Below are 27,756 nucleotides of genomic sequence, written 5' to 3' on the forward strand. Positions count from 1 at the left end.
ATCACAAAATATATAGCAATTGTATATTAGGGTCTAGGGCTAGGCCTGGCATAGAAAAAATAAAACGCTTCTGGACATTTTGTTGTGTAAGCTACTTTATATAACAAGTATATACATTGACTGCAGACAGACACGCCACTGTTTCGACTTTTAAGTCTCCTCATTGCAATAAACGTAGATGTAGATTTGAGAGCATTTTTAGAAAAACAGAATTCACCAGATTAAACGTAATAACGTAAATTAAAATTGTTTTCACTTGAAATTTGAACAGAGATGATATTATTAGTTAAATTGAAAGGTATTTTCATCTTTGTTCAGCACTCGATTGTTTATTTGTAGCCTACAAGCTCATTTATTAGTCACATCATCAACATCATAATCTTGGTAAATGCGTAATGTTATGACTCAGCTTTGTTCATTTTGTGAATTGTTAGATGAAGGAAAAATATGAAAGTAAAGCGAATATCCACGAAGTGAAAGAGGATACCATGGAAGCTGTTTTAAACTTCATGTATACTTGTGAAGTGGTGGTCACAAGTGAAAACGTATACAATTTGCTTGAAGCTGCAAATTATTTGCAAATTCCAAGTAGGTGCTGTTGACGATTGTTTACTTTAAAAGAATAAATTCATCTTTTTTTGTGTTCTACAAATGTGAGGAAACATTTTTCACAACAGCTTATGATAACTTTAATCATTTAAATTTGAAAACAACCAGTTTTTTGAACACTTTTTTTGTTTTTAGACGAAGATATCAGTACAACAACAGAAGTTATGATTTTTAACTTGTTGATGGATAGTTTTGAAGCAATTTTCGTGATACAAAAGATTATTCAATGGTGTCGGTTGTTGTTTAGATCTCAAGCAATATTGCATCGAATTTCTTCTTGATGAAATTGATGTGACGAATTGCTTAACAATTCAAGCATATTCGAAAATGTATAATTTGGACCAAGTTGTGGCAAAAGCAAACATTGTCATTGCTGAGAACTTTGAATCAGTCATTGATGGAAAAGAGTTCAAAGAGCTAACACCAGATGTGATGTTTGAAGTGATGCAAGTGGAAGATAAAAAGGTTTGAATTTTAATCATAACTCCAAACAGATTTTGATAATCACAAATTCCACAACAAAAACGAACCAGACTACTCGTCGAGGCATTTAAGTTGCAAGATTGTAAGTCATAATGGTCTTCTGCAGGTCACATAAACATGGCATGTTCATTACTCAAACCAGTCCATGACATCAGATGCCTATCCTTCATATTGAACACATTAAACAATGGCTAATTTGGCGGTATTCTGATTCCTGATACTTAATGCAAGAGATTGAATGTTAACGTACACAAAATTAATAAAAGCGCCAATAAGTGAATTCTAGTTAATGATAAGTCGATTTAAACCTGCGCAGCACAGCAACTTTTAAGCTAGTAATGCTGACACTTACAGGAAAGTGAAAATTTGTGACTGCCATTCATATTCAACAGTGTAAAAAATGTTAGCAAGTACTGGACCTAACATTCTGGTAAATTATTTGTTTGGCCATTATTTGCTTCCTATTCCATGAACTGAGCGGGAGAATTTGGAGTCGACATTTGATATCTTGTTCTGTGACGTAATACTCACTTCTGATGAAGTGCAATAATAATAAATTGATGTCGTCATTCAGGTATCTTCGGAAGAAAATGTTTTTCATGCGCTCATAAGTTGGGTCAAACATGACGTCACCACACGTAAGAAGCTCATGGTTAAACTTTTCAGTTTTGTTAAACTTGGAAAATTATCCTGGAATTTCTTGCAAAATGTTGCATTGAAAGAGGTAAATCTGACAAATATTATACAATTTAGGAATCACTAACTGGCATGGTTGTGCTAGGAAAAACGATGAAATGAATATCATCAAAACAGTGCTGCCCAATGCCCATTCACTATTGTCACATATGTGATTATTTTGAAAGTATGTAGGAGATAGCATAATGTACTATATAATACCTGTGCAAACATTACGTCTAAATAAGATTCTTCAACAATAAGTGAGAAGAATTACGAGAAGTATTACATTCAGCTCACCATAGCGATGGGAAACATAACACGAGTTATAACAATAACAAGAAGTTTGAATACAACGTCACAAAACAATAAACTAACGTAGTGATGTAATCAATATAAACTAAGCAAAAGTAGTTCCACTCCAGCATACGGCTTCTGTTGTGGAGAAGGACTCGAGTATTTTGATCTGCAATCAATATCCTAAAGTTAAAACATCTGTACAACTTTGAAATTGCTAAATTTATGGCTCAGTTTAGTTTTAATTCATTGCCCGGCACTTTTCAAAACTGCCTTAAAAATGCAACGAAATTTAGAATCTAACTACTGGAAACTCCACCAACCTAGATTATTATTCATTATTGATACATAACCACTAAATTGTAACGGTCTATAAAATACTCTGGCCCAGAAATTCGGAATAATATACCAGTTGAAATTCGCAAACCCTCCTTCGCAACTTTTAACACGTACATTATTAGGAAAACGCCTAATTACTAATCAGACTTGCAATTGTAAGATAGTCTATGTTGGGCTACCTAAAGTTTTAATTTCTTATCATCTTGGACAGCTTCACCATTATTTATTTATTTGTTTCAATTAGCCAATTATACTTATCATTGATGAGTTTAAGGGTGGGTGAGACTTGAAGCTTGACTTGAAGACATTGAATGGAAACTTCGCAGCATTCCGTTGCTTTGATGCTATTATTCTTTTCTTTTTTTAATTGTGATCTTTCCAACAGTTTTAATTTATATACAATGTGTTTTGATATATCGTAAATCTTTTTTTTTCAGCCGCCAATAAACATCTATCTTATCAATCTTTTGTTGATTTTTGTGCCGAAATTCAATTCAAAAATAGTTTGATTTGAATTTATGAAACCGATGTTACAACAAACAACAACTATCTGATAAATAATGAAATATTGACAGTAAACTTGCGTTTAAATTTGCTAAAGTTCCTTTCAATTCTTCAGGAATTGATTACGACTTCATTGGAATGTACAAATATTTTACTTCAATCTGCAATTCCACGTGCTGCTGCAACTGAAGTTCTTCCCGCTCCTTCAACAAAGGAAGGTTTGGACAATATTTTAGTTTAAAATTTTTGTACTGCATGTAAGAGTTGTTCATTGAGTCACAATGTCCCACAGCGTTTATGACCAAAGTTTGTGTCGCATTATTGATGAAAGTTATTCATAGCGGAGTCAAACGATTCAGATCGTTTGTTTATTGACGTCACTAATCAAAGGTTTTGTTAGGAAAATATACGAGGAGTAATTTTTTCTACTTTTTATTAACAACTTCGAACATTGATCCAGTGCAAATTGAGGAAAGCTGCTGAATAATAACAAATTTCCAGAAATGCGAACGTTTGCCAAGAGAACCATGCTTGTTTACCAATAGCCTTGAACCAAATTTGATCTGGGTTTTGAAATCAAGACGTCAGTTTCGTCTTTCACATTAACATCGCTGTGTTTTACAAAAACTCTGGACATTTCAATCGTGGACGACGCTATGCTATTGTAGCGACGTCCACGTTTCAATTTATAACGGAAAAGCAGATAACTGACATTTTAACTCACCACATCCGGTGATATGTAACTTTTATAAAATACTTAAACCTGCAACCTGCATATTGCTTTTTGTATGTAATTGACACATCACATAACACAATGTTACTATGCTATTATCAGAGTGACTGATCAAGTTGTCTCAGCGGCGTTTCTAAGGCGCAGTGATAAACCAGAATTGTGCAGCGATATACTGAAAAATGCGCAGTGACAAAATAATCGTGTTTTGGACGAATAATAAGCAACGCATACAAACCACAAAGCAGATTTTTATTATGTTGGCAGTTTCATTGTTTTCAAAAAACCAATCAGTGTAAAATAAAGTTCGTTTGAAGTTGTCTAATCTATGACGTAATAATGTCAGTCTGGGCGTTTATCAGGTCATTTAAGCAGTGACAGTGGCGTACACAGGATTTTCTGAAAGTGGAGGGCCATTCAATTTTTTTTTGAATGAAAACGAATTAAAAAACGTCCACTTGCTAATAACAGCCACTAAGTCATATTGTGTAAGATTAGTAGGTGGTAGGTGATCAATCAACATTTTTGAAGAAAGGTGGTACTTCAGCCCAATGGCGCCTTCAGCGTACGCCACTTGCAGTGAACATGAATATTCACAGTAAGACATGAGACCACTTGCAGGCAACCGCTAGTGCGTCAAACTATCAGCGACTGCTCGTACATCAACATGAATATACCATCGATCTCTGAATACAACACAAGATCTGCTATTTTGAGGTCGATTGACGATAAAAATCGCAAAGTAAAAGACGCCAAGAGCAGGGAAGCAAGAGTGGCTTGCAAACATCTTTAATTATTACTATTATAACAATGACAAAAGTGCGCTTTCAGAGGAAACAAAAACAATTCAACGCTAATTTTGAGAAAGTTAATTTCCTCATTCCTGCATAACATAACATACAATGTACATTGACATGACATCGGTCTATTGATAACTAACCTACAGTTGTCTTGCCACAAACCTCTTTTATGTTTTTCAAAGTTGTTCTTATTGTGACATCACATCAAAAGCGGTTTTAATTAAACCAATGAAGCGCTTTGACTGATTTAAAAAAAATTTAAGTATTTTTTAATATTTTTCATCTGTTCAACTTTTACTTATCAAAATGCAACTTGATTGGTTATTATTGGCTTCTCTTCAATTTTCCCCAAAAAAGCTTGGATTTTGCACAGTAGCCTAAATCAGGGGTGTGCAACCTTTATTACAGGAGGGCCATATATAAATAACTGGGTGAAACCGCGGGCCGCACGTTTATTTAACATATGGTTTCTAGTAGTTGCAGGAACAAAAATGTATTTTTTTTGTTGTTTATGTTATTCTCATGGCACTATTAGGGGTTATCTCTTTGCAGATATAATAGGTCAAGACGCATAATTTTCGAAAGAAAACTGCTATTTAAATTTATTGTCACACCGACTTTATTTTCAGTTCAGTGAGAAATTGGCAGCTGGTTTTTTTTCCGACTGCTTTTTCTCAATTAACTTTATTGAAGTGCTCGCAATTCGAAGTCCATTTTCCAAATGTTCGTCTGTCAGAACCGATCGATAGAGAAATTTTATGACAACCATTTTAGAAAAAAATTGTTAGCACAAATACGTTGAGCCAAAAAGAGCCATTTTTGAAGCCATGAGTTTTTTCAAAAGTGGAAAGTCACCCTGTTTAAGACGTTTTCGGTAAAAATCGCCAAGATATGAATACTTTGCTTTCAAATCCGTTTTATCTTGAAGATCAATCAGTTCAAGTTGGATATCAGCTGGTGCTTTGTGAATGTCTGTCTTGAATGGCGAAAAGAATATATCAAACAAATGTTCATGAGATTTGAAGTCCTTGAAACGAGCCAAAAATTCATACAAAAATTTATCAAGTTGGTCTGCAAATTCAGTTTTCTTACCAGGATGCATTCCATAGTCTTTCAAAGTTGGAAAGTGGAAAATTTTTCAGTCTGTATGTGAGCTTTCCAAAGTCGTAATTTGTTCATAAAGCCTTTTATGTGACCATACATTTTTACGTACCAAATGATTAAATACAATGAATTTGCGGTCACCGGTGGAAAATTTTTAAAATGGCTGGGCTAACAGAAGGTGCTAAATTTGCAATACAATAATCCACTTCATAATGAATTGTTAACACGTCGGCCTATCAGACTAAACTAAATTATAAACACGTTTCGCGGGCCGCGCACAATTCAAAATTGGCACATCTTCGTGGGCCGCACAGATTTTCTTCGCGGGCCGCATTTGGCCCGCGGGCCGCACGTTGCACACTCCTGGCCTAAATGAAGCTGTGATACATAACAAGCAAAACCAAGAGCGAGGTAAACGGAAAAGCCGCTTTTGCTTGAGCTTGCAATTTTGTAGTTTTCATGCCACATGGTAGCCTATTATGTAACTGTTTTCTTAGAAAATGTGCAATGATAAAAATTCGTTAGAATTCGGTATGCAAGAACGGACTTGCAATCTCGCATGTAATGAGAATTCGTATACCACCAGTTGATAATGTGTGAATGAAATTCTTTAATTTTCCATCTCCGTTCAAACTTGCAGGTTCTTGCAGTGCACCTGCTGTAAAAATCATATACTCACGCTGATTGTTATTAAATTTTATATTGTTAAATATTTTAAACGTATTTTTTTTTTTGTTTCAGAATCGAGGAATCAATTTCTTGCGTTTCATGAAAAGAATGTGTGGAAGTATGACGTAAGAAAGAAAGAAGCAACTGACTTTCTGGTAAAACATTAAAGCTTTTCGGTTTATTGTTACTAGGATGAGTGCATTTGTTATTTGATGGTGTGCGCTCTAAACAAAAACTATTCTTGTACTATGAGTTGTGAGCTCCAAGTTCTGCTTCGTTGTTTGAGCTGTCTTCTTCCGGACTATATGTTTGGGCATGAGGTCATCAGCCACTCGACAGTCTCATTATCCAGGGCCTTCAGTCCAAGCGTTCCATGTTGTGGTTGGTGGATTGGGCAGTCATGGACGACATGGTCTACTGTCTGGTCTGTGGCACCACACTCGCATCCCGGTGAGGGAGCCAGGCCCCAAGTTGTTAATATTTAAATGTTCTTGTGTTTGTGATATCTTGCTCTTCAGCAAATGCATCACATGCAGTTGCAATGATTGCACTCGACGTTTCACAATTGATGTGAAATTATGTCGAACATTCAAGCAAGTCTTGTGAAATCGTGACGTTGTTGATCTTACACATTCTTAACAATTTATGTTTCTTCAGAACACAAACTTTGAACATGGGTGTGGGTCAGCTGTTTGTCATAAAAGTGAGGTTTTTGTTATCAGTGGAGAGGATACTAAAGTGGTTGAAAGATTCAATTTAAATGGTGAAAAATCTGGTTGGACTCAACTTGCTTCGACAAATGCTGTGAGAATTGACGCTGCTTCTGTGGTTTGCAATGGTAAGAATCCACTTGAGTTTAAACTCAAATTAAGTTTGTTGCACAACATGCAGACAAACTCATGTTTGTGACCAAAGTGATGAATATTAACAACGATGAGCGCCGAGTGCGCATGTGACGCGCACCACACAAGTTTGTTCTGGAGTGCCACATCCTCGCTAATGTTTCACCTTCATTTCACTCGATCAACAATTTTTTACGCAAATTTTACTATCGAGCGTTTATGTTTTATAGGTTGATGTTTGATGAGATTACTTTGGTTTGTTTGGAAGTTTGGTCCGGAATGCCACATGCTCGCCAATGTTTGCGTTTAATTTTACTCACTCAACAATTTCACTATCGTTGATTTAATTTTTCAAGTTTGATGTTTGATGATTTTTTTCATTGATAACGACATTAGCGCGATAGCCACTTTTTCATACCTCGTTCGATCTTATTTTTTAAACAAGTTAGGCCTAAATTTGATTTTACGAAATTAGCACAACTTTAAAAGTTATTATTTTTGCGCACTTTTTGAATAACATGCTTTCAAACAAAGTTTTGAAATGGTTTTAAAAATTTGTTGAACTTTGCATTGAATAATGCTGAAAATAAGCATTGCAATGCTCTTGTATTTAATTAAATTGATGTCTAAAATACGTTTCAGCACACAGTAAAAATGCGGGAAAGAATTTTCTTCTGACAGAAATTATATCTACAATAGCGTTCGATGAAAAACAACCTAGCAACATGTTGCGATATAAAATGGTTTACACTTGCACGAGTCAGTTTAATTATGCTCATTGGGCTCAACAGGCTGATATTGAAAATTATTAGTTACATATGAAGATGATGTGATTGGAAGTTCTCTGAGCGTGGTTAAGTTTATTCTTACGCAACTTACTACGTCGCTTCCCTCCCCCTTTGTGCTTAAAGTTTCTCTACATCAAAATCATCACTTTTATTATATATTAATGTCACAAAAGATTCATCAAAATCTATTTGAAGTAGTGATTGCGAATGTCTTCACCTAATAACAGAAAACAGGGCTGAGTGGTATCATGAAAAACTAAAGTAATGAAGGGCGCTGACTTTCTCAATGGTTTTCACCAACCTATTTTATTTTTTGCAGATATGCTAATCAAATTATGACGTCACGACCTGGTAAACTCTGTAATAACATAAATTGACATTGTAGGTTATTTAGCCTTCAGAACAATGTTATATGTGCTAGCAACGCTGGCTTGGTGACGTAGTGAATAGAACGCCCACCTCTTGATCGGTAGACGTGAGTTCTATACCTTGTCGGGTCGTGTCTGAGACGTTATACAGTAAAATTAGCACTAAATTGTGTTCTTGCTTAGCACTAAACATTGAAGAAATGGATTCGGTGTAACAATGCACCCGCCCGTACGGCTGCGATCACAAAGCGCTGAACACAACGCATTGGATCCAATACGCATATTAATGTATCCACAATAAAGTACAGAGTTTTATAATATGTCTATGTCACTTCATGTTAATAAGTGATAATAAGCCCAAAAAAAGAAAATAGATTGTAAAACACTCTGCAAATCAATAAACTCGATATCCAGCTTAGTGACGTAAAAATTATCTGAACGATTGTAGCGAGTATCATCATCGTGGTCGTCTCTATCTTGCCTCCTATTATAGGTTTTGTCTTCCTTTAATGGCGACGTATTAGAATGGATGTAAATGTCAGATGTAACATTGAAAGCCCATCATTCTGTGGTAAAATTAACGTGAGCAGAAGTCACATTGTGTAGAGCTGGAATAGGCAACTTGCACCTCGCGGATGAACAAGATGTTTTTTAAGTTTTTGTGGAATATTTCTTCTTTTTCCAGTCATTTTCCCCAAATATGGTTCATTATTTAGGAACGTTTGTTAGCTCAATTATCTGTTTAAACACAATAACATTCTGTGCACTTCTCACTAACTTTTATTTGAGCATTCACATGTCTGTATCGTTAAAAAGATATTTTATATGTTTAGTGGAGCACGGAGAAAGTTTTTCCTGAGTCTAAGTGAAAGTATGCTAACCTATTTTTACCCAGCAGAAACAAAAGTAGGTTTGTGATATGTCACGAAAGGTAGTTCTGTAATTGTACTGATCATCAAGGCTCCAAGATGTCGAGCCAGCTTCGCCAACATTACGGTTTTTGGTTTAAAATTTGTAAATATATTGGTTTATTAGGAAGCGCAATGTATTCAATGGATGCAATCTGCTTTCAACAAATATCGCACGCGGTGTTTGGTTGGTCTTCACTGTGAAGCACGAAAACAATATTTTCATGGGACTTGCATTGAAATTCCATCTAATGTTCATAGCAAAAGGGTGGTTTGAATACTTGTTGTAGAGGTTAACTTTTAGTCTGCTGCAAAAAAATTTAGATCCAATATAAGTAGCCCACGTGTTGAAAATGTTGCTTGCCCCTGTCATAGAGGGCGACGTAGTTTATTTAAATTTAAGTTTTTGTTTATTTTTTTTTACAAAAAATTTCTTTCCATCCCTGATTTTTCTCCGCTAAATATCTTTTGTTAGAGAAGTAATAAGCATAATCTATAATTTAGATTAATAATTATTAATTAATATCAAGTTATTAATATCTAGTTTTTTTCTCGTCGTCTATTTTTATTTTTGAAAAACCTTGTGCCATCCCTCATTTTCCTCTATCAGGAAGTCTTTTATAGAGAAGTAGCAGCATAATCTACATATACTCACACGTAGTGTTGGATAAATGAATGAATAATGAAACTTTCTGGTAACGAGGTGTCCACTTAACTCAGTGAGTTTTTCGTTCCTGCCTTCTTCCAGAAAATCATCAAGATTCTTTTAATTTTAATTTTTTGAATCAATAAGAATAGCAACATAAATTACAGGTTTGTTTCTGATTGTTAAGTAATACAAAATAAGAGGATTTTAATCATGATTTGATTCCAGCGTTTATACATAACAAAATTTGTTCGCATTGTTTAATATAAAATTTGTATTCCTTTTGGCAATACTTAAGAAAATGATTAAATCTATTTATTTAAGTTTCTGTTATTTATTTAATCTAATTATTTTGAACAAAATTACCATTGAAGAGAATCATTGTTTATACATGAACAGATTCCATCTTCACTGTTGGTGGCACAGAAGATTATGACACTGGTTTGACTTCATGTGAAAGTTACAACATTGTTGAAGACAAATGGTGCAACAGCGTTGATATGAATGAAGGTCGTTGTGCACATGCTTTGGCTTCCACTGGAGGTTTGAACTTTGTTGAAAAATTAAACAAGTGTAATCAATGTGTTGTGATACTGTTATACAGTAAAACTCATTCATCAAATTTATAAGTAAATATTACGATCTTACAGTAATTCATTACATTATAATTTCATTGACTTAACAAACAATTTTTTATTCTACTGAGAACAACAACATGATCACAATCTCATTCGATTCATGGTGAGATTGATCAATCTCATCAAATCAAATGTTTTCCGATTGTAACTATTGCACAGTTACTTGGCTGTTGTTTCGCCCCAACCATTACTGCACAATGCTCAAGTCCTTTCGTCGTTTCACCTTTTGCCTCGACATAATTACGTTCAAGAAGATATATCAGTTATAGTTCAAAAAAACAAGAAAACGTAATTATCGTCGTCATCAATTTTCGCCAAATAATCCTTTTTATTTCGTTCTTAGAAGCAAATTATAATGCTTAACAAGTTTGCATGAACTTTGCAGAAATTAGGTTTATGAGATAATTTTAAAATCTTGATATTAAAAAATTATGTCCGATGTTTTCTATGCGTTTGAAACCATACACAAAAGAATCTCTGAATGCTAAACGCTCCAAAAATTAACATGCTTTGAATGATTTATCGCCATTTCATTAAACATTAAATTAACACACAATGAAATAATTGATAACTACCCTGTGCTCCTTTCTTTGTTCATTATAATCATCTTATTGGTTATCAACTACGTGCCTGAGAGATGAGAGCGCTTGCACGATGCTGGTGACGTCTGTTGGACGCTTATCCATTGTGCCTTGGCACACATAATGACATGTTTGAAGGTGGACACGAAGATTGGCTTCCTTATCTTCATGTCCACTTAATCTTCAATGACAGAGCATAAGTCTGGATATGACAAAACTGCTCACTTGGGTTTGAAAAAAATATAAAGAAACAAATAGTCGAAAACAGCACCAGCTGGAAATGTTCAGAATGAACTGCAACAGTTTTGGAAAACCAATGGATACATAGAAGCTAATGTACATTGAATCAAATATTGATTTTAATATTGTCCTGAGTCTCAAAAGTTTTTGTGGACTTAAGAAAAATCTCATTGTGTGAAGTGTTGTGGGTTGTAGCCTTCAAAAAGCAGGAAGAGGTTAGATTACACATTATTCTATCGGTATAAAGCCTTTATTGGGGACAACGATAATAACAAATAAGAACTCATATCATATTTTCGAACGTAATTTGTACATGACACCATAATACTTGAACGATTTTAATGCCTTCTGAACGGCCAATCAAATATTAACTTATGTTTTTGAGATATTGAATTGCCTATGAAAATCATTTCCTGAAAACTAAACCTTTATACCTTACGATTTTTTGAAGTCGTCACTCAGTTTGCATTTTTTTAAATATATTTTAGCTTCAATGGTAATTTTAATCAATATTGTTCCAAAGTGAGTTTCATTATTCTTTGTTATTGAAGCAAACTGTGGAAGTGTTATATTATTGTATGTGTTGTGAGATATAGAATGCATGCGTAATTTGCATACATTTGCTCAATTTACTCTTAATCTGTCACTTTTATACGTTGAAACCAATTGTTTTCACGTCATACATGCCTTAAGTAAGACGTTGCGACCGTCCCAGTCCCTTGGTTTTGCTACTGTTTCTATGCATTTGCAATGTTCTCATAAGTTCTTCAGTGCAACCAATTGGGAATCAAAAGTATGTATCTTAACTTTGTTTTGGATTAAACCTTTTTGTGAAGGAATTCGATTCGTTTTGACCCGACAAAGTTTGTTTCAAGCAGTCCCAGTGCAAGCATATGAAGAATAGCCTAATGAACAACATGAAACACACAAAAAGTTGAAACTGACAAAAAACTTTTCAGTTTATACCATGCATCTTACATTATGTGTATCCAACTCACTACACGTAATGCAGGGGTTCTTAAACTTTTTTTTAACGCGGACCCCTTAAAACAAAAGTTTAGTTGGCTTGGACCCCCTTTGTGGCAATAAAATTAAATTGAATTGGTAACAAAATTTATGTTTTATTAAATCTAAGAAATAGCGAATGCAGATTGTTTTTCAATATCTTCGATTTAATTTAATGAAGGAAGCTGCTGTTTGTCTTCAACAAGAACATGAAATTGTGGCTTCGCCTTTGATAGGACAACAGCAACACGCATGTCATCCTTTGCATCCAACCGGTTTCGACTGTTCATTTTGATAGTTACCAAGGATGAAAATCCTGACTCACATAAATATGTAGTCGCAAAAAGGATTATAGCAGCCATGGCTCTCTTTACCAAAAGAGAATATGTTTGCATCAATGAACTCCAAAAATCGCCAATACTTTTCGAATTGAAAGACAATTTTAATGAATAACGTAATAAACGTACGTAACAAAAAAAACAGTACCGGTAGGCAGTACCAAACAGTACCAATAAAGTACTACTTAATAATAATGTACTTAATATGTACTAATATGTACTACAATAAAGCTTACTTAAGTAAGCAGCAATTGTTATTTCTAAATTTTGTATCGAATTATTTGAGCTTATCAGGGCTGTGTGGAGTCGGAAGGTGTGTGAGGTATCTGAAGTCGGAATCGGTGGAAAAAGCACGATTCCGACTCGCTTGATATAAAACGACGAACAATAGCACCTTTGTTGGTTGTGTTATTTTTGTGTCACCGATTGTTGCAGTTTTCTGTTTAAGTTAATTTCTTTACCTCAATGATTGTTCTTTTGACTTAGTGGGAAGTAAAGTAGCTTATGTTTGCTCGAAATGACGTTTATTTACAATGAAAACGAAATTTTTGGCAATTTAATTTGAAACACAATCAAGACAAAATCTTTTGCGTCAAATTAAAGTAAGTGAATATTTTTGAAATGTTTTCGTATGTGACACTTTTATGCTTAAATATATGTAGCCACTCTCTTACAAGTTTTATGTATCTTTTGTATAAAACAATTTTGGTAAAGAGGTCACTTTCTTCAACCACAGACATATACAACCAAGAAACCATACGGCATTTAACATAATCCATTAAAATTGAACATAAACTATAAACTACAAACGTTTTCGGCCATACACACGTTAGCCCTTATCAAGTAACAAAAAAATAACTGCTTATCATATCTACAATGAAAATGAATGAATGATCTAAACCAGGGGCGGGCAACTTCTCCAGCCGCCGGGCCTGATATAGGAAAATGAAGTACTTGGCGGGCCGGATTCATTAATCGCGTATTTATCTACCTACTGTAGACAAGAAATAAATCGTATTTAATGTAATGTAAACTTTAAGTTTAAAGCATAGAGACTAAAAACAGGATTTCATGAATTTATTAACAATTAACTTAATGTACTTCAATAGCTGCTGAAGTCAATGAGACATCTGTGGTCGATCAAAGTTGTCAACAAGTTCTTTGAACTCTGGCTGCATGTCGGACGTAGAAACCCTCAGTAAAGACTGCTCGAGAACATCAGTGAGATTGGATCGCAGCTTTGTCTTGTTGATATTGACGGCCGAAAATGTTATGTAGACCAGAACAGAACAAGTAGGCCTAGTTTCATGGCCATTTTTCTCAGGTTGGAAAACTTGGACTCATTCAGTGACGCATAAAATTTGTCAATGTTTTTGGATTGGAATATCTCTTTCTGGGTAGACACTTTAACAATCGGAAAACTTAACTCTGCCAATCTCGGTAACCGACCGTGCGTCAAAAGTCTACAAGTGGGCCTATGTGAAAGTACTAGGGTAGGGGAAGGTGGGGTTAGTTGAGTCATGTTTCAGATTTTTCCTTATAATTTTTTACCTATTGTAGATACACCTATCAAAGTCTAAGTGAAACAAAGGTAACGAAGTATGTTTGCTACTACCCATTTATTAAAATGCTATCTCACGTTTAATTGTCATTTTTATTACCTTGAACACAGAGCACCGTTTGACTCAACCAACCTCGCATGCAGGGTTAGTTGAGTCAGTGGGTGGGGTTAGTTGAGGCGCAATGGCATTCATGAGATGCGTAATTTTTTGAGGCTATTGGGCACCGTCCCCATCTGGCAGACTGGCACCTCAGATCTATACCATCAATGAACGTTTATTGTATCCAGAAGTGGGGAATAACCTATACTTTGTACTATGGGCCACAAGAAATATTAAAAATACCAGGCGGGCCACATGGCTCCTCCAAATTCGCCCGTTTCCACAAACTTTTCATAAAAAAAGAGTTTTCACAGCAACCAGTCACAAATTTTCTTCGAATTTGCCCGACTTCATGCCATTTCTCTAAAAAAAAGGTCTTCATATCGCCCAGACCCAAATTTCACACGTATTATCGAAAGTGACATGAAATCTAATACTTTTCATGCTCCCACAGGCCACATTATATTGCTTTGCGAACCACATTTGGCCCGCCGGCCGTAAGTTTCCTACCCCTAAATTAATCACAAGTGGACATGTAAAAACAGCACTGTTGTCGGTGCACGCCAAATGTGCCCAACTGTTGCATTGGAAACATGTAGAACTACTACTTCCACCATAGGACAGCACGAGTTGCATCAAGTGCAGCAATAACGAATCGAGCAATTCCAAGAGTATTGATGGTGCCGATCATAGTCACCAAATCTCCTCTATCCCTAAAAACAATAGACCCAACTTGTTTCATGCCTTGTTTGTGGTTTGAGCATCCCATCTTTACTTTAGAAGCATCAGCTCAAGTTTCATTTATCTTCTTCAAACATCTACGAAACGTTTCTTTGTCCACACCAACTCTTTCTGCTGCCTTTCTTAACGACATACCATCTTGCACTAACTTCAAACCAGCTTCAAAAGTCTCCATAAGCCATTGTCCACGACCAGTTTTTTTTATAATTTTTAAGACTTAATTTGAAAATATTTTAAAGCTAAACAGAAAAGTAATAATCAAATAATAGCTCATTTTGTCCAAGTAACTGAATTAATAATGCGCGTTTAGCAATAAAATTCAGAAGTAAGATTTCAGCAGCCTGCAACTTGAGGTAGGGTTAGTTGAGTCACTGCCTCAACTAGTCCCGCAGCTATTGACTCAACCAACCCCAATCCTTCCTCGTAACAATTATTGAAAGTATTATCTATACGTAAAGCTTTATCAGTTTTACACAAATGCACTGTGCATAAGATAGCTATAAACTATATGAAACTTCGACGCTATCTTCGCTTACGCCTATCATACAGTAGCTTCAGCATCCTAATCAACTTTGAGCTGAAAATATTTACTTTTTAGTCCAAAAAATGGCATTTTGCTGACTGTATAACCTGTATAACTTACACAGCTGCTAAAACAAGATGGACGCAGTTACCCATAATGCTTATTATTTCAAGCAATTAATCTTCACGAAGTCATGCTTGGTTAGTCAGAAAACAATGGTGACTCAACCAACCCACTGACTCAACTAACCCCACCTTCCCCTACCCAATCAAGGCTTTATCAGTCCGAGGATAAAGATACAAAAACCAACCAAATCAATCAATTCCAGTTGTAGAGCTTGAGACTGAAGGAGATTCTTACAAGAGATAAAAAAAAAAATGATGGAAAGGCACGTTTATGACGGAACACAACATAGCCTACTTGTCCCTTGACTAAAAGCCAAAAACAAAGAACTATAAAAAATAACTAACAGTCACTATTATTTGACGTAGTAAGCAAGTAGTGGGGGATTGCGGCAAAGTGTGGTCGCGGGCCATATTACCATGCAAAGACCGGAATCTGTTTGCGGGCCGCTCAAAATCTCGTCGCGGGCCGGGTCCGGCCCGCGGGCCGTATGTTGCCCGCCCCTGGTCTAAGTGAAACAAAGGTAACGAAGTATGTTTGCTACTACCCATTTATTAAAATGCTATCTCACGTTTAATTGTCATTTTTATTACCTTGAACACAGAGCACCGTTTGACTCAACCAACCTCGCATGCAGGGTTAGTTGAGTCAGTGGGTGGGGTTAGTTGAGGCGCAATGGCATTCATGAGATGCATAATTTTTTGAGGCTATTGGGCACCGTCCCCATCTGGCAGACTGGCACCTCAGATCTATACCATCAATGAACGTTTATTGTATCCAGAAGTGGGGAATAACCTATACTTTGTACTATGGGCCACAAGAAATATTAAAAATACCAGGCGGGCCACATGGCTCCTCCAAATTCGCCCGTTTCCACAAACTTTTCATAAAAAAAGAGTTTTCACAGCAACCAGTCACAAATTTTCTTCGAATTTGCCCGACTTCATGCCATTTCTCTAAAAAAAAGGTCTTCATATCGCCCAGACCCAAATTTCACACGTATTATCGAAAGTGACATGAAATCTAATACTTTTCATGCTCCCACAGGCCACATTATATTGCTTTGCGAACCACATTTGGCCCACCGGCCGTAAGTTTCCTACCCCTAAATTAATCACAAGTGGACATGTAAAAACAGCACTGTTGTCGGTGCACGCCAAATGTGCCCAACTGTTGCATTGGAAACATGTAGAACTACTACTTCCACCATAGGACAGCACGAGTTGCATCAAGTGCAGCAATAACGAATCGAGCAATTCCAAGAGTATTGATGGTGCCGATCATAGTCACCAAATCTCCTCTATCCCTAAAAACAATAGACCCAACTTGTTTCATGCCTTGTTTGTGGTTTGAGCATCCCATCTTTACTTTAGAAGCATCAGCTCAAGTTTCATTTATCTTCTTCAAACATCTACGAAACGTTTCTTTGTCCACACCAACTCTTTCTGCTGCCTTTCTTAACGACATACCATCTTGCACTAACTTCAAACCAGCTTCAAAAGTCTCCATAAGCCATTGTCCACGACCAGTTTTTTTTATAATTTTTAAGACTTAATTTGAAAATATTTTAAAGCTAAACAGAAAAGTAATAATCAAATAATAGCTCATTTTGTCCAAGTAACTGAATTAATAATGCGCGTTTAGCAATAAAATTCAGAAGTAAGATTTCAGCAGCCTGCAACTTGAGGTAGGGTTAGTTGAGTCACTGCCTCAACTAGTCCCGCAGCTATTGACTCAACCAACCCCAATCCTTCCTCGTAACAATTATTGAAAGTATTATCTATACGTAAAGCTTTATCAGTTTTACACAAATGCACTGTGCATAAGATAGCTATAAACTATATGAAACTTCGACGCTATCTTCGCTTACGCCTATCATACAGTAGCTTCAGCATCCTAATCAACTTTGAGCTGAAAATATTTACTTTTTAGTCCAAAAAATGGCATTTTGCTGACTGTATAACCTGTATAACTTACACAGCTGCTAAAACAAGATGGACGCAGTTACCCATAATGCTTATTATTTCAAGCAATTAATCTTCACGAAGTCATGCTTGGTTAGTCAGAAAACAATGGTGACTCAACCAACCCACTGACTCAACTAACCCCACCTTCCCCTACCCAATCAAGGCTTTATCAGTCCGAGGATAAAGATACAAAAACCAACCAAATCAATCAATTCCAGTTGTAGAGCTTGAGACTGAAGGAGATTCTTACAAGAGATAAAAAAAAAAATGATGGAAAGGCACGTTTATGACGGAACATAACATAGCCTACTTGTCCCTTGACTAAAAGCCAAAAACAAAGAACTATAAAAAATAACTAACAGTCACTATTATTTGACGTAGTAAGCAAGTAGTGGGGGATTGCGGCAAAGTGTGGTCGCGGGCCATATTACCATGCAAAGACCGGAATCTGTTTGCGGGCCGCTCAAAATCTCGTCGCGGGCCGGGTCCGGCCCGCGGGCCGTATGTTGCCCGCCCCTGATCTAAACACTGAATTGAAAAACGAAATGCAAAATGAAACGGCAGAGCATAGGAGAAAGGCAAGTTAGGCTACATGGCGCTTAAATTACGAGAGGCAAAGACGCATCATATGACGCATCAAGAAAAGACGTTGAGTAAATAAGAAGCGCCTGAGGCAAACAACTGTGTATTGAGGCAAGGATTGCATGATTTTATTAGCAAAGCCTCGTGGATTTTAGTGTCGAATTCAGTGGAACATTTACGCATAATTCTAAACGACTCCAAGGATGGTTTGTTATTTGAACATGTCTGGCAATCGAATATGTGATCTTTAATGGCACTTTGCTTGTTCAAATTAGTTAAATCTAAGTGCTCTCTCACTCTCGTGGCCAAATGCCGCGTAGACATACCGATGTATGTACAATTTGCGTCATGCGAACAAGTGAACTTGTACACGACATTTGAACACAAGTAGGAGGGAGTCCTAGATTTAAGCTGAAAATAATAGCCAACTTTAAACGTTTTATACACAGGAACAATATCCACGTTGAACTTCATTTTGATAAAACTTGACATATTACTGACAAAGCGTCTCGATGCTTTACCCCAAAGGGAACTGTAAGAAAGTTTTTCCATTCACGTTCGTCCGCTTGAGAGTGCGTAGAACGTGAATCCAAAAACCCCCTCAACACCTTATTGAAAAACCAAGTGGGGTAGTTGTTCGCAATAAAATAAGACCGTAAACGATTGACTTCAATATTAAAATTATCAAAATTAGAGCAAATATCTTGTGCTCGCTTGAGCAGGCATTTAATTAACCCAGATTTGTAGGTAGAAGGACATACAACATTAAAATTGAGAAGGAGGTTGGTATTGGTTGGTTTTCGCCAAACCCAAGTGTCAAATTTGTTTTTTATTAATTTTAATTTTGACATCGAGAAAGGGAATGGTCTGGTTGGCTTTTTCTACCGTGAAAGTTATATTAGGATGTTGCGAGTTGAGAATGTTGAGAAACTGCATACAAGAATTATCATCATTATCATCATCCTTTTGTATAAAATTAAATAACGATTTCTGGTAGTTAAGTGACGAAATACCAAAAACATCATTAAACCGATCACTCTAAAAATTTAGCTTTGAATTTGAAAAAGTGCCAGTTTTGTACGTTATATTGGATTTAGCTGCACAGTTAGAAATTGAGAATTGGTAGATTTTCGTTCGACTTCACAGTTTGATTTTCATCAAATCAATTTTTATGCAAAAATAACTCAATCCTAGATTGACTCATTGAGCTATTTTTGCTGTTTAATGTATGTAATGATGTTGGCCAGGTTTCATAATGGGAACGGCAACATACGCATGCAGATGCTGTCACTGATAGTTGTCGAGTATGACATTTTCGCTAGATTGCCATATTTGTGTCGTCATGAAATATGGCGCCATACTGCTTTTGAAACAGTAGCTTATAAGGATGTGTTACAAATTCTTTGTTACTTATTTGTGTATGTACAATCACACTTGTTGCTCATCAAAAGATGTTGAAGTTACAATACTACCGTAATAGCGTAACAATGTTTTACATAACTTCCAGCAAAACTAAATTGTTTGTTGCACTTTATTTTGATTTATATTTATGTTAAAAGAAGAGAAAATATTTTATCAAATTTAAGAACTTTTGGAAAGTAAATATTTAATGTCCAATTTCTGAGTTGGCGAAATGAACGGGATGTAGTTGCTGGTGTGCAGCGCTGCTGTAGTCGTCGCACCTTCCATCATTATTATTATATTGATACAGCCGCAACAATCACTTCTTGTTGCATTTTTATATTTAAAACATTGATTTATATAGAAATCTGGGGATGAAATTGAAATATTATTATTAACAAACCTAAATCTCCAACAGGGTTGATATACGCTCTCGGTGGTATGGACATAGGGGTGTTGAACACAGTGGAATGCATGGATCCACGAGAAGGTCGGTGGAGAGGAATTCCGTCGATGAAAGTTAAAAGATGTGACTTCCCTGCAGTTGTTTTGAACGATCAAGTCTATGCAATAGGTAGGATCGGTTGTATTATTATGATATCAACGTTTGTTGCCATGTTTATATTGATCTGTTTGTAACAACTAGGACATCTAGAATCTGAAGTTTTTCTGATCAGCTCAATATAATTAATAGAACACACGCAACTAAGTTCCAGGCGAGCATTGGAAAATCTTTCAAAGTTGACAAATGAAAAAGTTAATGTAAAATTAAAAAATATTTAACGAGCTTTTTTTCTCAATTTTTGAGATTTGACTTTATTAACCATTTTGTTGGGGTGGTATCTGGATCGTTTGTTTATACAGTCTTGCGCTCCATGACAAGCGAAATAATTATCGAAAGTATTAAAACAAACCAAATGCGGTACTCACAATCCTTCTTCGTGGCATTCAGAACAGCTCAGTTTGGAGGGAGTTAACACACGATTACGTCACAAGGCCTGTCCAGCGCTTTGAGTGTGGCTTGTGTAGCGCTTTGAGAAGCTATGTGAACAAAGGATGACAAAACATAGATTGGCGACACCCTACGTCTAACCAGGCACAAGAACAACTGTAACTTGACTCAGTGCTACTCAACCACTGGATTGCGACCTATATGTGGATGTCTCGTCCTGCTGCTCAACACAACAAACAGTGTACCAGCCTCATTTTTGTAATCAAATATCGATGTCGCTTTTAAAGCATCTTCAGTTTGATATCGTCAAGAGCCTAGTGGACAGTTTGGCTCTTGACGATATCAAACTGAAGATGCTTTAAAAGCGACATCGATATTTGATTACAAAAATGAGGCTTGTACACTGTTTATTGTGTTGAGCAACAGGACGAGACTAACGATAAGAGACAGTCAATCGCTTCTAGTGGACAGTTTGCTGGGTGGTTCTCAAAAAACAGAAAAGTTTTATTAGTCTATATGTGGATGAACCTTGAATGTCAATGGCTAAACTAACATGGATCAATTTGGTAGAAATCTCACAAAGTCCCAAAAATTCGAAACTTTGCAAGTTTTGCTGTTTAGTTTTGCAAAATTTTTAACAAGTTCTATTAATCATGAGCAACCTGCTGCATTGCATTAACTTTTCCTCTGCTTTGAAAAGTTTTGAAACAAACCATTGCCAGTATGACGACTGTCATTGTGACGTCACAAGGCTACACGGGTACGTGGTCTTCCATGTTTCGTTAGTTTATGATTAGGCTGCAACTGTTAAGTATATTCTTATAAACCTGCTTGACAAAAAAAAGTCGTGAACAGCTAAATATAAGTTTTTTGCTTCAAACTTCCAATTTAGTGATTTACATTGTGGCACCTAATGACAGAGGAGATATTGTCAGATCATTATTTGAAAAAAAATCCTTGAATTTATAAAGAATTGGTGGTAACTTCAATAAGAACATGCAGTAATGCTTTAAAAATAAATTTTGATATTAAATTCCAGTAGCTAACTTAAATTTTCAATTTAATGCAAACGGAAATATTCACTTTGTCGTTGCCAAGTACACAGGAAGTTGTTGTGCGTCCACCATTATGAACAGCTCGAAGCTTCTAAGATCACTTTATACATTTACGAGTGTATCGGATTATTTCATTTCCAACTGAATAAATACTTAAAGAATGTTTCGGTCCAAAAATAAAACATCGACTTTCGCCACCCATACATGATTTGGTAGAAGGTCGCCATTGCCGAAAACGTTTCCAGCATAATCGATCTTGCCGCCTTTTAAATATTCAACTGGTTTGTAAGCTTCACTTCGGGAAACGGAATGTTGGCAAATTGAAGTTGCTTCAAGTTTTCATCTTGGAGACTGTTTGACAGAAGTTGTTCATTTATCAACAGTGGAATAACCTCAGCAGAATTCTGCCGATTGTAACAAATCGATAAAACAAGTGAACCAAAATTCAGCAGCATACTCTGTTGTACGTTTTTGCTGCACACAAACGTATGCATCGAAAAGGTTTATATTTCTGTCAAAACAGTGTCTTTGTAGAAAACCACTTGTTACACTGTAATCTTGCATTACAAAATGATGAAGAGTCATTTATTTTATCCTCTGCTTCAGCTCCAAGTTGTTTATTTGTAGCATGAGCAATGAGCATTTTCGCTCGAAGAACCAATACAAAACAATGTAGAAAACTAGTTTTTAATAGCCTGGCATTCTTCGGGTGTAAAACTGAGATGACTGACGACAGAAAGAAATGTCATATTTATGTTAAAATAAAACGGAAAAATTTGAAAATACGGCACCAAATAATCGTTATAACATTATAATAAATAACCAAAATAAGGCAATAAATGCAATCACGGTGCATGATATCGAAGGTGCTCAAGCAAAAAAGTGGATTGATATTTAGCGCAATCTACATAAACACAAAATTCAAGTAAAACACGCTCGCGCATCCCCAGCTGAACAAATCTCAACCCTAGGTGTCATTATAACGCAGATTCAAGATGATTGCGATATCTCACCACTTATGATTTCTAAATGTTTCCATTGCATGACGTCACTTATTGAGCCTTTGCATGAAATGTAATAATGTGTTTTTTAAGTGATGTTTTTGCTTATTTTGCTACAAATTGCTATGAATCTTCGTCCTTGTGAGATGAAGCAAAATTTTGCTATTTTTGCAACTCATTCGAAATCGTTTACTCAATAAGCCAATGCAGATGTTCTGACAGTTTGTTCATCATCTTGACTGGTATACACTTTGCGTCCATTTAGTCTCACTTGAGTTGATTATTTGGTGTAAATCTTGCAGTATAACAAGTCTGCACTGTTTCAACGAGGCAGCTAAGGTTACCAGAATATTTATACAATTTGTGAATATTAACTTGGAAACCTTGTTCCAACAGGAGGATGTGGCGACAATTGGTCCAAACTGTCTTCGGTTGAACGATTCGATCCACGGAAGCAAGCATGGTCCGATGTTGCTGATATGAACGTTGCAAGAAGTTACCACGGTTCATGCGTCATAGACGGGATAGTGTATGTCGCTGGAGGGTGAGTGGTTGTTTGTGAACGTCATCAATGCATAGAAAGCATGTATATGTTGAATTAATGGATTCTACTAACCTGTGAATAGAAACATGATTCTAATAACTTAATATGAGATCATTACAATTTATTGAAACATAGTTTGGTTGAATCTGTCCATCGCTGATGTAAAATTTTAAGCTTTAGTCCATTTTGTTTTTAATATTTTAAATTTGCAATATTCAACTTTTGCAAACGACAGAGTTGATTTGACTGAATTAATTCAATCAGTTTTGAACACTGTTTTGTCTTTTAATGTTACTGCTTCGTGTTGTAACTTTTTATTCGATCATAATTTACAGAGGAACCGACGCAATTGAAACTTATGATGCAGCGAAGAATACGTGGGAAGTAGTTGGAAATGTTGAAGCAATCGAAGACGCACAATTCATTATAGCGATATAGTTGCGATAAACTAATCGGGTCATTTCATCGATGACTTTTCAATGTTTTGTTGCATTTTGGAAATTCAAAATCTTTTACTTTCCTTTTAATAAAAGCAGATTTGTTTGTCTCGCCTTATGTTTGTCGCATTTTCTTGTGTTAAAAACAGCAAACAATTTATTTTGTATTTTATTTTGTTGTTGAATCATCGTTTCAAAACGATAAAAGAGCGTAAGCTAATATGTGGAAATTAAACTAATTTTTCAGAAAATCCTTCTTTTCAGTTTTCAGAGCTGTGAACAAAGAACGATGTTTTTTTGTGTTTTCAACGTTGTTTTATATCAATGCAGAGTAAGCCTGAAGTAGTCGTCATTTTCGTTGATCTCATCAGGCATTGTTTTGTTGTTAACCTTTGACCAGCCCTGGTGAAGAGAGAACATGCGAGCGATTTTCTGCTCTAACATGCTCAACCAACTCCTATTAGCTCAAAGTCTCCCGAGACAATAAGTGACATATTATTTGATTGGCCTGTGCAAGTGATGTAACCAAAACTTTGATCGAATTGTCATTGCTTTGTATTTTAATCCCATTTCCATCGTTTTACTAAGCTAAGCTTAGCTGCCCCTGAAAACTAACTCACAAATTACGTAATTTCTTTGCTGTGCTGCATTTTGTTGTGTTATGTTTCTCAATCCAGGGAGAGATTGCCGCAAAACAGTTCGATTTTAACTCTAATGTTTGTCGTTCATAGCTCTATAATAAATAGCGCTAACCTTTTACTCAAAATCTAAATATCTATTGATAGTTGCGGATAGGTTGCTTACCACCGTTAAGATAAGGAACACTGCATGATAAGATCCATCTCATGAAGCTTTGTTAAGATTATTTGGTTGGCTCTAACTTGGGCATTAGAGTGGTCACCTTGGCGCATAGCTATCTCAGCGCTATATCAGCAATATGCTGCAGGATAATGTTCGCCTGCTTAAATCCGTAGTGCTCGCTGCAAATCAAATAGAATTTTTCTTTCCTTGATTCCCTTATAGAAGTGTACGTAATAATCGAAATTTGTAACTGATATTTCTGCTCTTCTTTCGTTCAATGATATAACTCCATCATGTCCTCATCAGAACAATCAAAGTTTCGAAAATAACAATCAAGTCACTATTACACTTTTAATTTGGATTATTTGCTTTTTGTTTGGTGATTAACTTGAGATTAAGATGAGTGTTTTATGTACACCTTGCAATAGAACAAGTCTGTATTGAATATAGACTAAGAGCCAACTAAAGTTACCAGAATATTTGTATGATTCTTGGATATCAACTATTTCATATCAACTATTCAACTAGTTTATATTTCGGGTAACCTATAGTGCTCTTGAGGTTTGACCAGTGAAGAATTTCTGCACAAGGCTGAGTTCACTCAATGTGGTCAACTTTAAAAGCATAACCTGGGTATCCAGTGTCTTTCAATTACTCAGCAACCATTTCTAGAGATTGCAATGGAAGCCTCTGAAGACTTGGTCCATTGATGTTTTTGGTCAACAGCGTAAATACAAGTGGTAGCTTTGATCATAGCGTGGTGTGATAAAAATATTTTGCGAAAATCCACGTAAACTTATTACAAATGTATTTACTAGCCTACCTTGTTCTTGAGCAATTGTATTGACTGATATGCGACCATTTGACCCGACAAATTGCACTTTGCCGCATAATCAAATTTACGTCACTGGTTTGGAGAGCTTCGGACAAAACCGTCAACTGCCGAGCATAATTCTTAAAAAAAAAAAGGTTTCAAAAATTGCTTGGTAGTCGTTTTGATAAAATACTTGTGAACGTGGCCGATCTGCTGCTTTGGATTTATTTTGTTGTGGTAGGGTTTTTGAATTAGGCTATTATAAATAATGCTGGAAAACTATGCTACAGCTCGAGCTGTTCAAAACAAACACATTTTGAAAATTTTGTTTTGATTCATAATTCCTTGTTTTGTCTTCGTTTCAAAATGTTTTTCTCAGCTGAAAATCTGTATAGTATTTGTTACTTGAAGTTTAAGCTTGTTAAACTATAGTTACCTGCAAGTTAGGTTATTTCATCTATTCAATCAAAGTTTTACAACGAGATCCAGGGTGTAACTTTGCAGTCTTCTTCTTCGTATATTACCCGAATGAAGCTTAGACTCTGGAGCAGTGGCCTTTCAATCTTAATGTAGGCCTATTGTGCTCCCCTTGCAGAAGTCTACATTATCATCGCCCCCCAGAAACCGGGGACTTAGAGAGCGTTACTCTAAGTCCCCGCCAGAAACCCATAAACACGTTGCAAATTTATTACAAATATATTAAACAACCCAAACAGTCACTTAACTGAATAGACCCGCACCCGATCTGGACCAGATAAAGGGGCTGTTTGGGGGAAAAACACGAGTCCAGCAAATAGTTTTTTTTGAACGAGATGGATGAGTTTGGTAATTTTCAATGAGCTCTTCAATATTGGGTAACGTTTTGGTCAAGTATAATCGTAAATCGCACTGTTTGCTGGTGGATGATAGCAATAACGTTAAACCTGAAAACACTTTTGTCCAAGTAAGACGTCGGATATGAAAGATTCAATGGTCTTACCTGGTTTCATATGGGCGGCATGGTATTTAACAAGTTTCGTGATCATTCTAACTTTATGAGAATGCGATGTCCCTCGCTTGTCGCCCTTTCTGGGTTTTCTCCTCTCTATTGTATGTTTTTACTGCAAAGCCCAAGAGGGCAATGTGATCCAATTTGATAATCACTGGCCTAGAGCACCACATAAGCTCTTGCTCTATTTTTGAACTCTGCCAAGTCTTGTACCGAGCATTTCACTTTTCGACCGGACCATTGCAGTGATAAATTGCGAATGACGTATCATTGATAAGTATCAATGTTACGTTTACCTCATTGTATAGCATTGCAAGGTAGGTCTACAGTATCACTACACTGTAGGTTTGTTTGTCAACTTAAAATTCCGTGCGTATAATTGCAACAAGCAACAGCTGTCATTTTTACGTCGTTTTAATGTTACGGATGGTATGATGATGTAAAAATGACAACTGAATAGGAAGTAAAATCAATTGAAATAAGCATATTATGAAATTGTAAAATGCTTTGTTTGGTCATGATCTAAAATTCTTTATCTTGTGACGTGTTACTTTGGGAAGTGAATGAAAATGTGTCATACTTTCGAACGTGGTATCACAATGTTTGTGAGGCCTTATAAAAGTTCTCCATTGTTTCCTAATACATAAAATATGCAGTGTAAATGTTGTCAGTTGCAGCTGTCACATCACAGTAACTTTAATACCAGCAACAGCCAGATTTGCAAAACGTATTTTCAGTATTTCCATTAAGCTTAGCCTACTAAAAGTTGTTGTTTTGTTTTCAAATCTAGCACCAGGCATCATTTAAATTTTGAAAACCATAAAACGTATGACAAAAAAAAGATATTTATTTATGTAATTGTACAATCAGCGATTGTACAATCAGTCTTAGTGCCGAAGGCTTAGTCTAATGAGAACCTTATCTTCTCGTTCCCCGAGGCTTGAATCAAGTATGGGACTCACCTTTACCTTTACTTTACAATCAGCAATAAAAATAAAGTGGCGTTTTAAACTGAGCGTTAATGCATTCTAGTGCAACAAAACAAGGACTTTCGAAAGCGGATTTAAATATCCGCTTGTAGCTTTATGACAAGAGAGACTAATTGTCTGCGCTACAAGTCGTTAGAAGATGATAATTGATCCCAAGCAACGTACTACAGTTTCCTCAGTATAAGTGAATTAATCCAAAATGCCAGCAATTTTGAAAATACAAAGTTTGCTGTTAAAGTATGACCAATTAATGTCAAAACAAGAGATCAAATATGTCGAAACTTTTCCATGTGCGAAAATGTGTTTTGACGTGCGCTAGCAATTGACTAAATCGTCAACGATAGAGTGGAAACTACCTATACATAGGCTACCTGACAAAGTGCAGGTTGGAAGAAACTAAAACATGTTGTACATTCATGTTGTAAACATTTACGGTGTGATGTTGAGAACCTATTTAGCAGTGTTGTACGCGTCAATGAAATAAATTGACGGCGTCAGCGTCATCGCGAATAACCTAAAAACTTCACGGCGTAAAATACTGCGTCAGTTCTTAAAGAAATTGTCAGCGTCAGTGCTAATTTCCAGCGCTATTTTTAGCCAGGGTCTCACAAAA

The 27,756-nt window shown here is 36.0% G+C and overlaps 1 protein-coding gene across 1 annotated transcript; it reads left to right on the plus strand.

The window, feature by feature from the left end:
- The first annotated feature begins 434 nt into the window (after positions 1-434).
- Positions 435-26,804, plus strand: LOC145774429 (kelch-like protein 6). The gene is made up of 10 exons (XM_082585678.1): positions 435-588; positions 857-1,074; positions 1,667-1,816; positions 3,023-3,125; positions 6,283-6,365; positions 6,868-7,048; positions 10,162-10,305; positions 19,981-20,136; positions 22,967-23,114; positions 23,450-26,804. The coding sequence occupies exons 1-10, from the start codon at positions 435-437 to the stop codon at positions 23,550-23,552; spliced, it is 1,440 nt and encodes a 479-aa protein (XP_082441804.1). The 3' UTR covers positions 23,553-26,804.
- The last annotated feature ends 952 nt before the right edge of the window (positions 26,805-27,756 follow it).

This window comes from Aplidium turbinatum, chromosome 7, assembly GCF_918807975.1.
Source record: "Aplidium turbinatum chromosome 7, kaAplTurb1.1, whole genome shotgun sequence".
Classification (NCBI taxonomy): domain Eukaryota; kingdom Metazoa; phylum Chordata; class Ascidiacea; order Aplousobranchia; family Polyclinidae; genus Aplidium; species Aplidium turbinatum.

What these genes read in the sequence shown, in the direction of transcription:
- LOC145774429 (XM_082585678.1), top strand. Translation starts at nt 435, where the DNA reads ATGAAGGAAAAATATGAAAGTAAAGCGAATATCCACGAAGTGAAAGAG. An exon ending in TGCAAGTGGAAGATAAAAAG is followed by an intron (nt 1,075 to 1,666) that starts GTTTGAATTTTA and finishes GTCGTCATTCAG; the next exon opens with GTATCTTCGGAAGAAAATGT. An exon ending in ATAGTGTATGTCGCTGGAGG is followed by an intron (nt 23,115 to 23,449) that starts GTGAGTGGTTGT and finishes CATAATTTACAG; the next exon opens with AGGAACCGACGCAATTGAAA.